The following is a 14,336-nucleotide window of genomic DNA, read 5'->3' as shown; positions in this document are numbered from 1 at the left end:
CAAAAAGGCTGTAATACACATTGTATGCCATACATGTTTGTGTTTTAGTCTCATCTTCCCAGCAGAATACTAATCTCATACAGAAGCATCCTGCAAAGGCTCCCTGGAAAAACCTAAAAAAACACTGAAATGTTGTATGATTCAGTGTGGAAAATGGTCTTAGGTTCAATGTGCTAAGCCCATTGATTTGTGCTTCTTAGATTGTAAGCCGCCCTGAGTCTTCGGAGAAGGGCGGGATATAAATGGGATTTTTTTTTAAAAAAGAACCTATGTTTTAGGCTTCTCACTTATATTTTATAGCCCTGAAAAACACTTTTCTTTGAAGCTTTAAGCAGTCTCATCCTTTGCAAGGCTTATCCCATGTCTGCTTGAAAGGGTGCCCCCAAATTTCTGCACTTGTGTGCCACATACAGCCTCTTTGTGTCCCTAATAGTCCCAGCAAAAGTATTAGCTGTGCATGTACACAAATGTAAACAAATGATAGAAGAGATGATAGAAACTGCTAGTGTCCCTCTATTCCCAAGTGAGTGCCCAAAGTTGCCATTGTGGCATTTCTTTTAAAAGCAACCCCAGGAACCAGAAGAGATATGCTCCCTGGAATATCACTGTTATCTCTTTAATTGATTACAAAAGTTGGAATGTTGGGGGGGCGGAGTCTTAGGGTCTAGAGAGTTCAATTTATACCCCTGTTTTTTATTAGTATATGGGAATAATTTTAGAGACAGGAAGAAGAGCCATAGACTAGGCAACAGTCAGATAAGAGGCAGCTGCACTACTGAAGGAATGGGGGTATGGCAAATGCCTCAAAAGGGACCCTCCCTAGCTTTTTTGGATTGCAAAGACAAGGTGGGGGAAGTAGAGATATTTCCAAACTTGCAAAATTTTGTTACTATAAGTTAGAGCTAATGCTTCTTGCCTCATTAGGCTGATGGCTTTTTGCAGTATGTCTTCCTTCTGCTACTTTATGATAAAGACCCCAACTTCTCTCTGCAAAATCAATATTCAGTTAGGAAAATATAAATTGGCATATTTAATACCCAACAGGTTGAAGAACCACCTATTGTCTTGCAGAGATCACAAACAATTCTGACACAGTAACAAACATTGTTCTTTTTCTTTCAGAAATCTACCTTCAGAATGGCCTCAAAATATTTCAGGATACAAGAGGCCTTTTAAAAAACTGAACACATTTAATATGTGAGTGCAGCCAAAATGCGCAAACTGATTACAAAGCTAGACATGACCAAGTTGCTAAACTAATCCAATGGGCATTGTGTAAAAAATATGACTGGCCTGTGTCCGAAAAGTCATGGGAACATAGGGTGGAAAAAGTTGTCGAGAATGAGAAGGTGAAGATCTTGTGGGACTTCTGAATACAAACAGATCACCATTTGGAACACAACACGCCAGATATCGCAGTCATAGAGAACCAAAGCATACAGTTGATTGATATTGCTGTACCAGGAGATGCCAGAGTCGAAGAAAAAGAACTGAAAAAAATTATTAAGTACCACGACCTGGCCACAGAAACTGTGCGATTATGGATGAAACATGTAACAGTGATACCCATTGTCATCAGGGCACTGGGAACTATGTCCAAAAACTTTGCAAAATACATCAAGAAATTGCAGCTTCCTGCAATAACTCCAGCAAAGCTACAAAACACTGTGCTACTGGGAACAACTTACATTTTAAGGAGATACCTGGTTTATACCTAGGATGTTGGCAGCAACCCTTGTCAACCATTAGTGCCAGTCAATTTGAATGTTCAGTTGACTGAGGTTCACGTTTAATAATAAAATAAAAGTATTATTATTATTATTATTATTATTATTAATAATAATAATAATAATAATAATAATAATAATAATAATAATAATAATAATAATAATAATAATGTTGGAAAGAACCTTGGAGGTCATCTAGTCCAACTGCCTGCTCAGGCAGGAAACCCTATACCATTTCAGACAAACTGTTGTCCAGTCTCTTCTTAAAAACTTCCAGTGTTGGAGCATTCACAGCTTCTGGAGGCAGGTTGTTCCACTGATTAATTGTTCTAACTGTCAGGAAATTTCTCCTTAATTCTAGGCTGCTTTTCTCTTTGAGTAGTTTCCATCCATTGCTTCTTGTCTTACCTTTAGATGCTTTAGAGCAGGGGTGTCAAACTCAATTTCATTGAGGGCCACATCAGCATTGCAGTTGCCCTCAAGGGGCCGGGTGGGCGTGGCCTACTGGGTGGGTGTGGCCTACTGGGTGGGCGTGGCTAGAGTGCGTATGGCCTACTGGGTGGGCGTGTGCAGCTCTACATCGTTGGCATCAAGGGTGCCTATGGGGGCCTGGGCAGGAGTGGGACTGATCTGAGGGTCTCTGGCAGAAGGAGGGTCTCTGGGCCAGGGCCAAGGCAGTGGGGGCCATTCCCTCACTGTTTCCAGGATGGCTTTGCGGGCCACATGAAACCACTTCGCGGGCCGGATCCAGCCCCCTTGTGTTTGACATGTCTGCTTTAGAGAATAGCTTGACTCCCTCTTCTTTGTGGCAACCCCTGAGATATTGGAACACTGCTATCATGTCACCCCTCATCCTTTTCTTCATTAAACTAGACATTCCCAATTCCAGCAACCATTCCTTATATTTTTTAGACTTCAGTCCCCTAATCATCTTTGTTGCTCTTCTCTGTACTCTTTCTAGAATACTATACTTCTATTTTTTTCCTCATTATTGATCAAAAAGGACATGGGATTTGCTGATTGTCTTCCATGGTAAACCTGTTTATCTGCAGTTTATTCTGCACCCTTCATGTTGTGTCCCAGGAGCTTATGAATAGGTTTAACCCACTACTGAAATCTGCAGGTCTGGTAGTTTGTGTAGGTCAGCAAGAAGACTAATGCTAGTCCAGTGGAATATCTCTTTATGTTTGAAAAACAAGCCTTCAATCCATAATGGAAGAAATATTTTGAACTTTTTGAGATATAAAAATCAAGAATCCATGCAGCTGTTGCTCATGGGAAAGGTCTCCAAAACCTCACTTGGGCTCATGAAACAATTTTGACAGTTCCTTGGATCCTGTCCTGCATTAATTATAGAAACCTCTAATAGACCAAACTCTGGAAAATTGACAAAAGTTTACATTAAAAGGTTTTTTTTTGTAATATTAGAAAGTAGTTCTTGATATGATTCCCAAGTTCCTTGTTTAAAAATAAAATACAATCCCTGTAAATAAGTATAAAGTATTACAAAATAATAATAGTCAGTTATAATATATTACACTGCTTCAGTTTTTGCTTAAAATTATCTCTTATTTTTATGTCTTTGTCTATTTATCTATCATTTATATATCTCGCTATGCATTCATTAACTAACTTGGACTTTCAACGAAAAGAGAAATATCTACAATGTTTTAAAGGAGCAGCAACAGAATAAAGAAAGCTTTGTCTTTAATCTTCAGCCTGAAAGTTGTCAGATTTTGAGAAAGGTGTGAGGAAACAAATATTACATGCACAAACCAGATTAATAAAATAAGAAAAGTCCTTCAAGAATAGTATTCTCTAGCAGTTAAGACCTGATAGTTTAAAAGCTCTACTTTTTATTAGGGTCAGTTACCAAAGAGAAACCAGTTTATGACTATTTGAAAACTGTGAAGATTACATGGGTAAGTAATTCCAATTAATAAATGTGTCCCTGTAGTTGCATTATCTCTGTCATAGTTCTCATTAAAGAATACACATTGTTTTCAATCTGATTGTTTTACACTGCAAGGAAACTATGTAATTTAAGATAGAATTTAATCATTTTATGGAGTCTCCCTTATGAAAATTATGTGTTTATGATGCAATAATGCTCTATTTCTCTATCCCATTCTATTTTCTAAAAATTCTATATGTGTGATACAGCAAAAACAAAACAAAACAAACAAAAATGTGTTGCTCAACTTTGTTTTCTTATTTTTTTTGAATAAGGATATACAGCTTTACTTTATTTAAGCACTTAAATTGTAATATGCCTAATAATAAAACAGAACTTGTTTCCATTCTCCTAGGAAAAGTATGACATTGTGGTCAAGAGTAATATTGGTATAGAGCTTAGTTTATTTTCTATTCTTTTGCCATATGCCATTATGTTGATATTATTTATACCTCTGCGATAAATAATCAAAGTTCCTAGTTTTCTGTCCTACAGTGAAGTTCTAACTTTATCAGTTTTCAGAGAATCATCTCATCTAGACACTTCCACTATCTTTCACCACTTCATAGCACTTCTAGTATGTCTTTTCTTTTCTTTTTTGTAATAGCTAAGTTTATAATGCAATGTGAGGTTTTACGGTTTAGCTCAGTAGCAAAATCTTGGAAATATGGATATTTCCGTATCCTTAATATTCCTGTTTGGGACATTTCTAGTAAATACTCTTTTCTTTTCTATCTTCTCTTCTCTTCTCTTCTCTTCTCTTCTCTTCTCTTCTCTTCTCTTCTCTTCTCTTCTCTTCTCTTCTCTTCTCTTCTCTTCTCTTCTCTCCCCTCCCCTCCCCTCCTCTCCTCTCCTCTCCTCTCCTCTCCTCTCCTCTCCTCTCCTCTCCTCTCCTCTCCTCTCCTCTCCCCTCCCCTCCCCTCCCCTCCCCTCCTCTTCTCTTCTCTTCTCTTCTCTTCTCTCCCCTCCCCTCCTCTTCTCTTCTCTTCTCTTCTCTTCTCTTCTCTTCTCTTCTCTTCTCTTCTCTCCTCTCCTCTCCTCTCCTCTCCTCTCCTCTCCTCTCCTCTCCTCTCCTCTCCTCTTCTCTTCTCTTCTCTTCTCTCCTCTCCTCTCCCCTTCTCTTCTCTTCTCTTCTCTTCTCTTCTCTTCTCTTCTCTTCTCTTCTCTTCTCTTCTCTTCTCTTCTCTTCTCCTTTGGTTGTTATAATGAGAGTCAATATTATATTAATTTGTATACATTGTTAAGAAGTAAGACAGGTATATTTGCAAATTTAAACTATTTTTCAAAAACTGGTTACATAGGTCTCTCTCTCTCTCTCTCTCTCTCTCTCTCTCTCTCTCTCTCTCTCTCTCTCTCTCTCTCTCTCTCTCTTTCTCTGTTGCAGGCATGCAAATGTGTAGCTTTCAGTGGCACATTTATTTATTTAGCGTGAACTGCAAAATCAGTGCTGCAATGACAAATCTTGATGCAAATTTCATTTTTGTAGGCAAAACGTGAATGCTCATTTACTCAATAAATCCCTCTGCAAGGGTTGCGATCTCTCTGCCAGCAAATATCAGCTGTGTATTACTTGATGCTTAAGTACTAATTTTTTCCTTGTATAAGAAGAAAGAAACAGACATACAAATGGTCTGAAGTTTCACAAGCTTCTACAAAGCAATGTAAAACAATATAAATGATTTTGGATTCTTGTGCTTTACTTTTCCTGGGAATTTATAATTAGAAAACAGTTTCTTTGCTAAAACAGTTCCTTTGTCAAAAGTTATCTTTTCTGAAATGAATTAGTTCTGAAAGCATTTTCCTAATCCAGGTATAAAAATAATTTTTGCTCATTTCTTCCATAAAAATTATCTCTAGGATTTAACAATTAGTTCCAACTTTATCTTACACAGTTTTGTAGCCACACTGAAATTAAAATAAAATGTTTTGTCTGCTTGCAAAATTTGAAATAATTGCAGAATTATTTTGTATTTTTTCAGTGTAAAAGAAAATAAGGAAACAAGAAACAGGCATGAACTTAAAATACATTAAAATGTCATTAGTGTATCATGCTCAGATGCATATGTGAAAAAGAAGCACACATTATTTTCCTCTAGTTTCTCCTCTGTTTTCAACATAAACAGTTCTGAAATGGAAACTGAGCATTAATGTATTTCATATCTTCCTTATCTGGTCAAAAACTGATCTTATAAATCACTTCCTTTTCATGCATAAATGAACAGGATCCTTCATATAGATCAGGATCAGACTGTTGTGCACTGACTGAGTTAATGATATGGCATAAAAGATTCTTTATTTCAAAATTTTAGTACTATAGACATTTAAGCTTCATAGCACACCTACAGGCATAAGCGCTGGATACTATGTCTGTTAAACTATTTGTTCAACTCTCTCACTGGAGCTGTCCTGCTAATGGATACACCATTGTTCCTTCTACTCCAATAATAGATTTTGCAGTTTACACTTCCAGAGGCCAAGTGAGACATTCAAGTTAACAGGGTTGAACTTCCATCATAGCTTTAAGAAATGATGAGGGCTTTGGAAAAAGTTGTGCTCTTGCCAATGTTCTTTCACTTATGATATTTTATATCCTCCTTTTCCCATAAACTTTTATTATTACTGCTTTCATAAAGAAACATTCTCGTAGCCAAGAAATCTGATCAGCTTAAATGACTTTTATAAAGTTTTATCTTTAAAATATACCCCATGTAATCTATGCTTTATAATATAAGCTTATATACTTGGCATACCAAATGGCAACTATTTTGTTTAAAACAAGAGAGTTAACATAGGTTTTTTTCTGTAATTGCTTGCTTTTTGAATGATTAGGCAATGTTTGGAAGTAGATATTTTATGACATTTTTTAGACCTCTGAAGGACCTGATAACTTGGGAATTTTATCTAAAAATAGTGGGTCATTTTTTATTCTTTCATAAGTTGGGATAGGATAGGTACAAAACAATTTTTAAGTGCTGCAGAGATTTAAATATACCTATTTTGAATGCATTTATTATTATTGCAAGAAATTGGCAATTCTACCACCAATTCCACCACCATAATATGAGGCCTTTGGGAGTTGAAAAATGATGGATGATTTTTATCTTAATCATGCACCTTAAAATATTCTAAGTGTCCTTCTCTTTGCACTGTGCCTTGCTTTACTTTAAGGAGCAATACTTGGTATAATAACAATAACAATAATAATAGTGATGATGATGTTGGAAGGGACTTTGGAGGTCATCTAGTCCAACCCTCTGCTCAGGCAGGAAACCCTTTATCATTTCAGACAAATGTCTGTCCAGTCTCTTCTTAAAATCTTCCACAGCTTCTGGAAGCAGGTTGTTTCACTGATTAATTGTTCTAACTGTCAGGAAATTTCTCCTTAGTCCTAGGTTGCTTCTGTCTTTGGTTAGTTTCTATCCATTGCTTCTTGTCCTGCCTTCAGGTGCTTTGGAAAATAGCTTGACTCCCTCTGGAATATTAGAACACTGCTATCATGTCACCCTTCGTCCTTCTCTTCATTAAACTAGACATACCCAATTCCAGCAACTGTTCCTTATATGTTTTAATTTAGTTCAGTTTTCCTATAAAACAATCATCACCAAATCTGAATCCTAGGGCAAAATTTATAATAACAGATGTTCTAAGATGGCATTTTGCAGGAAATTTCAATGTGCTACATCTTACTTTTTTAAAAAAAGCAAACCTACTTTGAAACAATGTTTTGCCCAGTTGAACTGTCCTTTTCCATTAGAGTTCAAGGATACTTGTAGTATGATAATTAAGATGATAAAGTTATATATTAGCATGAGCAAAGCAGCGCTAAGAGACCAGCTTTTCTACAAATATAGCAGGTGTATGTACCTTCGTAACTGAATCTAAACAGTGGTCTCTGTTAGATATTTCCACAGTGTAATGTACATATATTTTGAATTACAAGTTTCTTCTTAACCAGTCCACTGGCAATAGAGGTTGCTAGACTGATTTTATTGGTGTTTTTTTTTAAAAATTCTCAATAAGATTATTACCTCCTTTGTTTTATCAGTTTTCCTAAATAAACTCGTCTTTAGAATAATTCCTTATTTGAACGTATTGTTTTAGGGAATCTCTCCCTAAAATCTTTCTCACGTAAAAGGCAGGTTGGTAACAAAACTACCTACAGCTCTATGTTTGTACAATACCACCAACAGTGTGTGGTAGAGTGGGAGAATGCCTGCCTTGCTGGGCAAGAAAACCTAAAGTATTCATGTCATTCTGACTTCCTAGAAGTTCAGCTACAGGAAAGAATTCTGAAACAAAAAAGACTAGAATACTGCACAGGGACAACTGTTGTAGGAAAGTGTAACTTGAGGTAAGATCTCCTTTCAGTTGAGTGGTTTTTTGGCAACAGTACATAAATAATTGGTCACTGCCCTTTCCTGAGTTGTTACTTCAATTTCCAATCTTGCCTGCAGTTTTGATGTTTTTAGCTGAACATCTATTCAGTTATAACCAGATCTTAACTCCCTGAGATCAAATTCTAGTTGCTACCATATAGCTGGAAGCACATAGCAAACTTTACATTAATTCTTTTTCAGGATCCCTTAAAGGGATTCATCAGTTGAGGCAGATATTCCTGGTTTCCAGAAGGAAGAGAGGGAGGGAGGAGGGAGGGATTTTTCTGATTATATCTAATAGAAATAAAATAACTAAAAAGGTTAATATCATGAAAGTAAATAGTGTTATTTTGAAGTGAACATATATCATAATCATATTTGTTCAGTTACATGTATCATCCATCCTTTTATAACTTTTGTAAAAGCTGAAATTCTTATATTTATACTTGATAATAGAATTACAAGTTGCTGACATTGCTTTAAACATTATCTGCAAAAATCCATATTGATTTTCTTAGCTTTTGAAATGTGAAACATTAATGCAACATGTTACTATAAATAACCAATATTGTACAACTCACAGATCACCTAGGACAATCTGGAAATGTATTTATTTGTTTGCGGGGCTTATATGCTACTCTAATCAGAAATAACTCTGACCACAGGCAATTTTTATTATGCCTGAGAAATATTTTGGTAATTAGATAGATACGACATCAGTTAAACTTCAGATTAAATCTAGTTTATTATTTCTCACGTAAGTCTATCATCTATTCTATCTCATGTTGGAGTACAAAATAGCTACTTGCTGGGAATGAGATTCCTTTTTTCATTGCATTTGCAATTTTTATTTTTATCTTTTATTTATTTTTATTATAATTTCTTTGATCATTGGGAGCTACCCAGAATCATCAAAAGTTGCAATGCATACAAATTTAATAAATTTATTATGTTAGTTATGTAATCATCAAGATGTTTATATTGGATTTTGTTTTTTTATCCAGTCCTTCCTGAGGATCTGGGTTAGGCAGAATGATATTTAATAATATCAATGGTACTGTTGAATGACGTAACCTGTTGCAATTAAAGGTGTCTTTTGCAATTGACTGATGGTGATTTTGTTACTGCCAATGGTGTTCAAGTGATGTTCCAGATGTTTTGGAATTGTACCTCAGGCACAAAAAATGATGACAGAGAGAAAAGGGGGTGGGACTTGGGAAACCCATATTTTAAATCAACAAAGACTTTCAGATGAATGGAGTATATTTATTTGTCCTTTTTTAATTAAACATTTGGAAGAAAAATATTGACAGGGAAAATAGGTAAAAAGAATAAAAGAGTAAAATACATGTAATAGGAAACAAATAAACACGGACTCTAAAATATAAGGGAAATTATAGTTTTCTAATCTAATATTAATTACCTATAATTTATAATATGTATTATGTCACTTCAAAATAACCCTAAGAATTACTATTAAGGGATACATATTGAAAACCAATGGTAACATAAGATATATCTCCAATTAGAATTATAAGCTATAATAAATGGAATAAATACCAGAAATCTATTTTTCCATTAAGGCTGAAGTTAAGAAAAAAAACAAGTTTCAAGTATGTTATAAATAAAGCCCATTAAACAATTTTAAATCAGAATTGAATTCTACATTGAATTTACTTTTAAGATACAAAGTTTTTCAAATCATCAAAATATACTTCCACACACCATTCTTCCAAGAAAAAAAACCTTCTCAATTAAAAGTATATAATTAAAATGAATAAAAACTAATGCAGAACATGTGGTCCTCAAATAAAATTTTGAGCCCAAAATTTATGTTCTAAGTGAGACATTTTTAGGTCACTTTTTCCATTTTATGACCTTTCATGCCACAATTGTTAAGTGAATCATAGCAGTTGTTAGGTTAGTGACATGGTTGTTAAATGAATATGGCTTCCCCATTGACTTTGCTTGCAAACAGTAGTCACATTGCAACTGTCATAAACATGAGTCAATTGCCAAACTTCTGAATTTTGGTCATGTGATCATGAGTATACTGCAATGGTCGTAAGTGTGAAAAAGGTCATAAGTCATTTTTCCAAGTGACATTTTAACTTTGAATGGTCACTAAATGAACTGCTGTAAGTCAAGGACTACCTGTATACTATGGGAAAAATGTATGGTTTAGTCAATTAAAATATTGCAAGTTGTAATAAGAATTTAACTTTCAAAAATTGTTTCATTATAATATGAATTATTTTTCACAATTGCTGATCCTTACAGCACTGCCACCATGCATGAAAAATGACTTGACCTGCTCATTACATTTCCAGTTTAAAAAAATATCCAGTTTAATGATCAGTAATATGGAGTAATGTAGAAAGAAAACATCCTATTCCAATTTATTGTTAGTATATTTACAGCAAATATTCTTATTCCATTGAAACCATTTTTGCATCTCTCTTGTTGCATTCAATCAATCTTTTTCAAAATTGCAGTATGACATGTAATTTCAAATTATCAAAAGCTTTTTCTGCATCAAAAAAAAAATAACTGCAAAACTTTTTAATTTTTTTTTTTCAAAAAAAAACTTTATTTTGCTGATAATATTGAAATGTGTCTAATTTATTTATCATGTACATCTTCAGAACAAATCCAGTCTGATCACTTCAATCACTAATCCACTTATTTTCTTATTAAGGATTGCTATGAACAGTTTTATTTTGAAAATAAGTCTATGTGACTTAAGACTGCTGCAAGTTTTTCTTTGTTTATTAATCAAAGAAATGAGGACTTTCTTCCATGAACAGGGAAGTCTTCCAATTTAACTGTAATCCTAAACCTAATCAATTTTTTTTTAATCTCAAATGAATGGAGCTTATTATTATAAAAAAAATTTGTGGGAATGTAAACTTCAAGGATTGGTGGGAATGAAGGAAAAATGAAAAGTAAAAATAAGCAGGATTGTTCTGTGTTTCCCTTGTTTAATAATTGCCTTTCATATTGTCTATCTTTTTTTAAAAAAAAAAGCTTTGTGTTAATATTTCTTTTTCTTTAATAGTGTATATCCTACTGTTGAGCAACATATTTTGGGGATATAATATGTTGCTCAACTAATATAGATATATTTTCCAATTTCATTGAAATATATCTCAAAAAACATCTCTTGATAATATTTTAGGCAACTCTTAAAAATGTTTACAATAATTAAATCAAAATAACTTTACAGCAATATAATAAAGAACTGTAGCATGCAATAATTTTTATTGAGTCAATGACCAGCAAAATTTAAACATACAAAGCAAAAGTAAAAGCAAATGAGTAAGATAAGGTACTAACATAACAAGGAGTCTCTATAATAAAAGTATAACATATAGTACTATCATGGCATGTTAATGAATTGTGTATTTATTATTTACTTCAGAGCTTGCACTGGAGATAACGAGCACAAAAAGATTACATTTTCTGCTATGTATTTTAATATTTCTTTTCCTCCCAGCACAAATTTATATTCACTAAATCTGAAGAAAGATGTATGTGATATTAGACTTTAAACCACAGGAAATAGGTGTGTCATGAATTTATTCACAAACAGAATGACATGTTTTGATATACAACAGTCCATGAAGGATTGTACTTGCCACTAAAAGTGAGTTTGAAGACTAGACTTTAGTAATAAATAGTCAAATTCTATTATTACTAAAATTTAAGCAACTACAATAGAAGATGCGCAAAACTAAGCATAAACAGTCACAAGTATAGATCCCAGTTTTCTAAAGATGAACATCGAATGTTTAAGGACTGTAGTTGCAAAAAGGATCAAATAGTCATCATTCCACTTGGAATGATAAGGCAACAATATATGTGCATAAAACAACAGAAAAACTTCAAATCTCAGAAAAGTAATCCACAAATAAAAATTGGGACAACAGATATCAAGAAATCACATACAATATATCCATTATTCTAATGGAACATGCTATCACAGAACTTTGATTATAAAAATACATGTATTTAATGCATGCATGTTAAAGAAGATATAACGTATTTACTTACATCTGAATTAAATCTCAATTGGCATATGTTGCATGATATGATTTGCTTTCTTCTGTGAGGAAGAGGAACCCCAAATGTATGATTTATTACAGCTTTTTGAATTGGATCCATCTGCAATAAGAAGGGGGAAAAGTTGTTTTCTAGGCATTAATCTACCATGGTTAACAAGATTAAATTAAATCTGTGCATTTCCCAAATATGGAGCCTATGCTTTTTGTATATGTTTGTACATAGATAGGTATGTTTATATCTATGCATATGTGCTTATATAGTGGTGGGTTTCAAATAATTTAAAAACTAGTTCTCTGCCTCACCTTCCCTCTGCCCTTGGTTGGGGTGGGCTGCTCAGGGGCTCGCCTGAGGTGGAGGCAGGAGATCCCAGCAGGGGGGCAGGAGCTACTGGTTGCGGAATTGATGGAGGTCCAAGCTGGGCAGAGAGGGAATGGTCAGGGGGCTGCAGGAGTCTCAGAATTGGGTGGGTGCAGGAGGGTAGAGGGTCAGTAGGTCCTGGTTGGGGGAAGATGATGGGGTATGGTTAGGGGGACGGGAGGGCTGGGACGCCTCTCCAGGGGAAAACCATGCCTCCTCTGGCTAAGCCTGTCATCCACACCGCAGTCATGTAGAATTGCATAGAAGTGGTGCCAGGTAGGGGGCTGGAGGGGGAGCAGCCGGCAGGGGGAAAAAATCAGAGTAGCCGCCATCTCCCTTCCATAGCACAGCTCTATCGGTGCAGGCAGAGATAGCCCAGGGATGGCTGAAAGTGGGTCCTCGCCTGACATGGGCCTCGTCCTCTTGGAGGATCTGCTGGGGGTGGGGGTGGCTGCTGCTCCAAGCCCCTCAACCAGCCAGCCACACAGGGAAGCAGGAGGCGGAGGTGGTGATACCTACATCACCAGGCCTGGCCGGTAGCATCTTCAGAAGTGAAGCTGTGCTGCCCATCCTTGTGCTGGTGGGGCAACGACGGGGGAAGGCAGGCTCTGGTGCATGCCCACCCCTTGCTGCTGTCACTCCATATTGTCCTGCACGTGCCCCAGGCCCCTCACCACCACCGTCCCAGCAGATGCTGCACTGCAAAAGGGAGATGGCATGCTGCTGGCCAGGCCTGGCAATGCAGGGATTGCCGCTGCCGCCTCCTCCTTCCCAGCCCCACACATTGCCCAGGTGCTGTAGTGTACCATTTGCTAGCCATGCAGGGAAGCAGAAGGAGGAGGAGGAGGCAGTGATCCCTGCATCACCAGGCCTGACTGGAAGCATGCCATCCCCCTTCCACAGCACAGCATCTTCCAGGACCCAACTAACCGCTGCCCCCACCAGCTGCTGCCCCTACCAGCGGAAGGACAGGTGGCACAGCTTCACTTCCAGAGCTGCTGCTGGCCAGGCCAGGTGATGCAGGGATCACCACCACTGCTGCCTCCTGCTTCCCTGCATGGCCAGTGGGTCAAGGGGCTTGGAGCAGCAGCAGCAGCCACCTGCATCAGAGCTGCCAAGTATATGGTGCCCGGGACAGGCAAGGGCTCCCTTCTGCCCATCCCAGGGCCATCTCCACCCACGCCAGTAGGGCTCTATGGCCAGTTTGCCATGATGCAGGACAGCACCTCTTATGTTTTTGGTTACAAGTGGTATCTTCCCCGACCACACGGTCTTCCTGAAAGCTATCAGTTCTAACACCGGACATAGGCAGTTGGAGAAAAAATAGTAAGCTGCCATTTGATACCTGCCTTCTTCCTATGGAACCAAAGTTAGAGGGTGGGTGACTGAAGAGAGGACGGTCAGTGTTCTACCTGCTTTATTAGGGGGCAGGCTATTAACAGGCAGCCCACTCCATTTCATTAAAAAAAAATTAAAAAAAAGTTTTTTTAATGAAATGGAGTGGACTGCCTGTTAATAGCCTGCCGTGTAATAAAGCAGGCAGAACTGCAACCGTCCCTTTCTTCAACCAGCTGCCTGCTAACTCACCGAGGTCCCATGTGGCCAGATGCATTCAAGCATGGCTGGTTTCCCTCCCCGCTGTCCCAGCCTCACATGCTCTCCTTTTCCTGGGCATGACTCACTGCAGTGCCTCCTCAGCTGCCAGCCGGCCAGCCAGCCAGCTCAGAGGCAGCTTCTCTGAACTGCTGGTGGCAGGTGAGGCGGGGGCTACTTTTCGTTTTCTCCTCTGGTCTGCTTTGGAAGATTCCCCCCTCACCTGCCCACCCACCTTTTCCCCTTTCACTCCCCTTCCAAGCC

The 14,336-nt window shown here is 37.2% G+C and overlaps 1 protein-coding gene across 1 annotated transcript in view; it reads right to left on the bottom strand.

Moving 5' to 3' along the window:
* Window positions 1–14,336, bottom strand: part of ZNF385D (zinc finger protein 385D) — a gene marked incomplete at both ends in the record, with an annotated part of 377,714 nt that overhangs the window by 77,238 nt on the left and 286,140 nt on the right. Inside the window, 1 exon segment of the mRNA XM_081344842.1 lies at window positions 12,111–12,221. Within this exon segment, the coding sequence (XP_081200968.1) occupies window positions 12,111–12,221 (111 nt within the window).

The sequence above is a fragment of the Vipera berus genome (genome assembly GCF_964194415.1).
Source record: "Vipera berus genome assembly, chromosome: Z".
Classification (NCBI taxonomy): Eukaryota; Metazoa; Chordata; class Lepidosauria; order Squamata; family Viperidae; genus Vipera; species Vipera berus.
The sequence above is the reverse complement of the archived record's forward strand: the minus strand, read 5'-3'. Positions and strand labels throughout refer to the sequence as shown.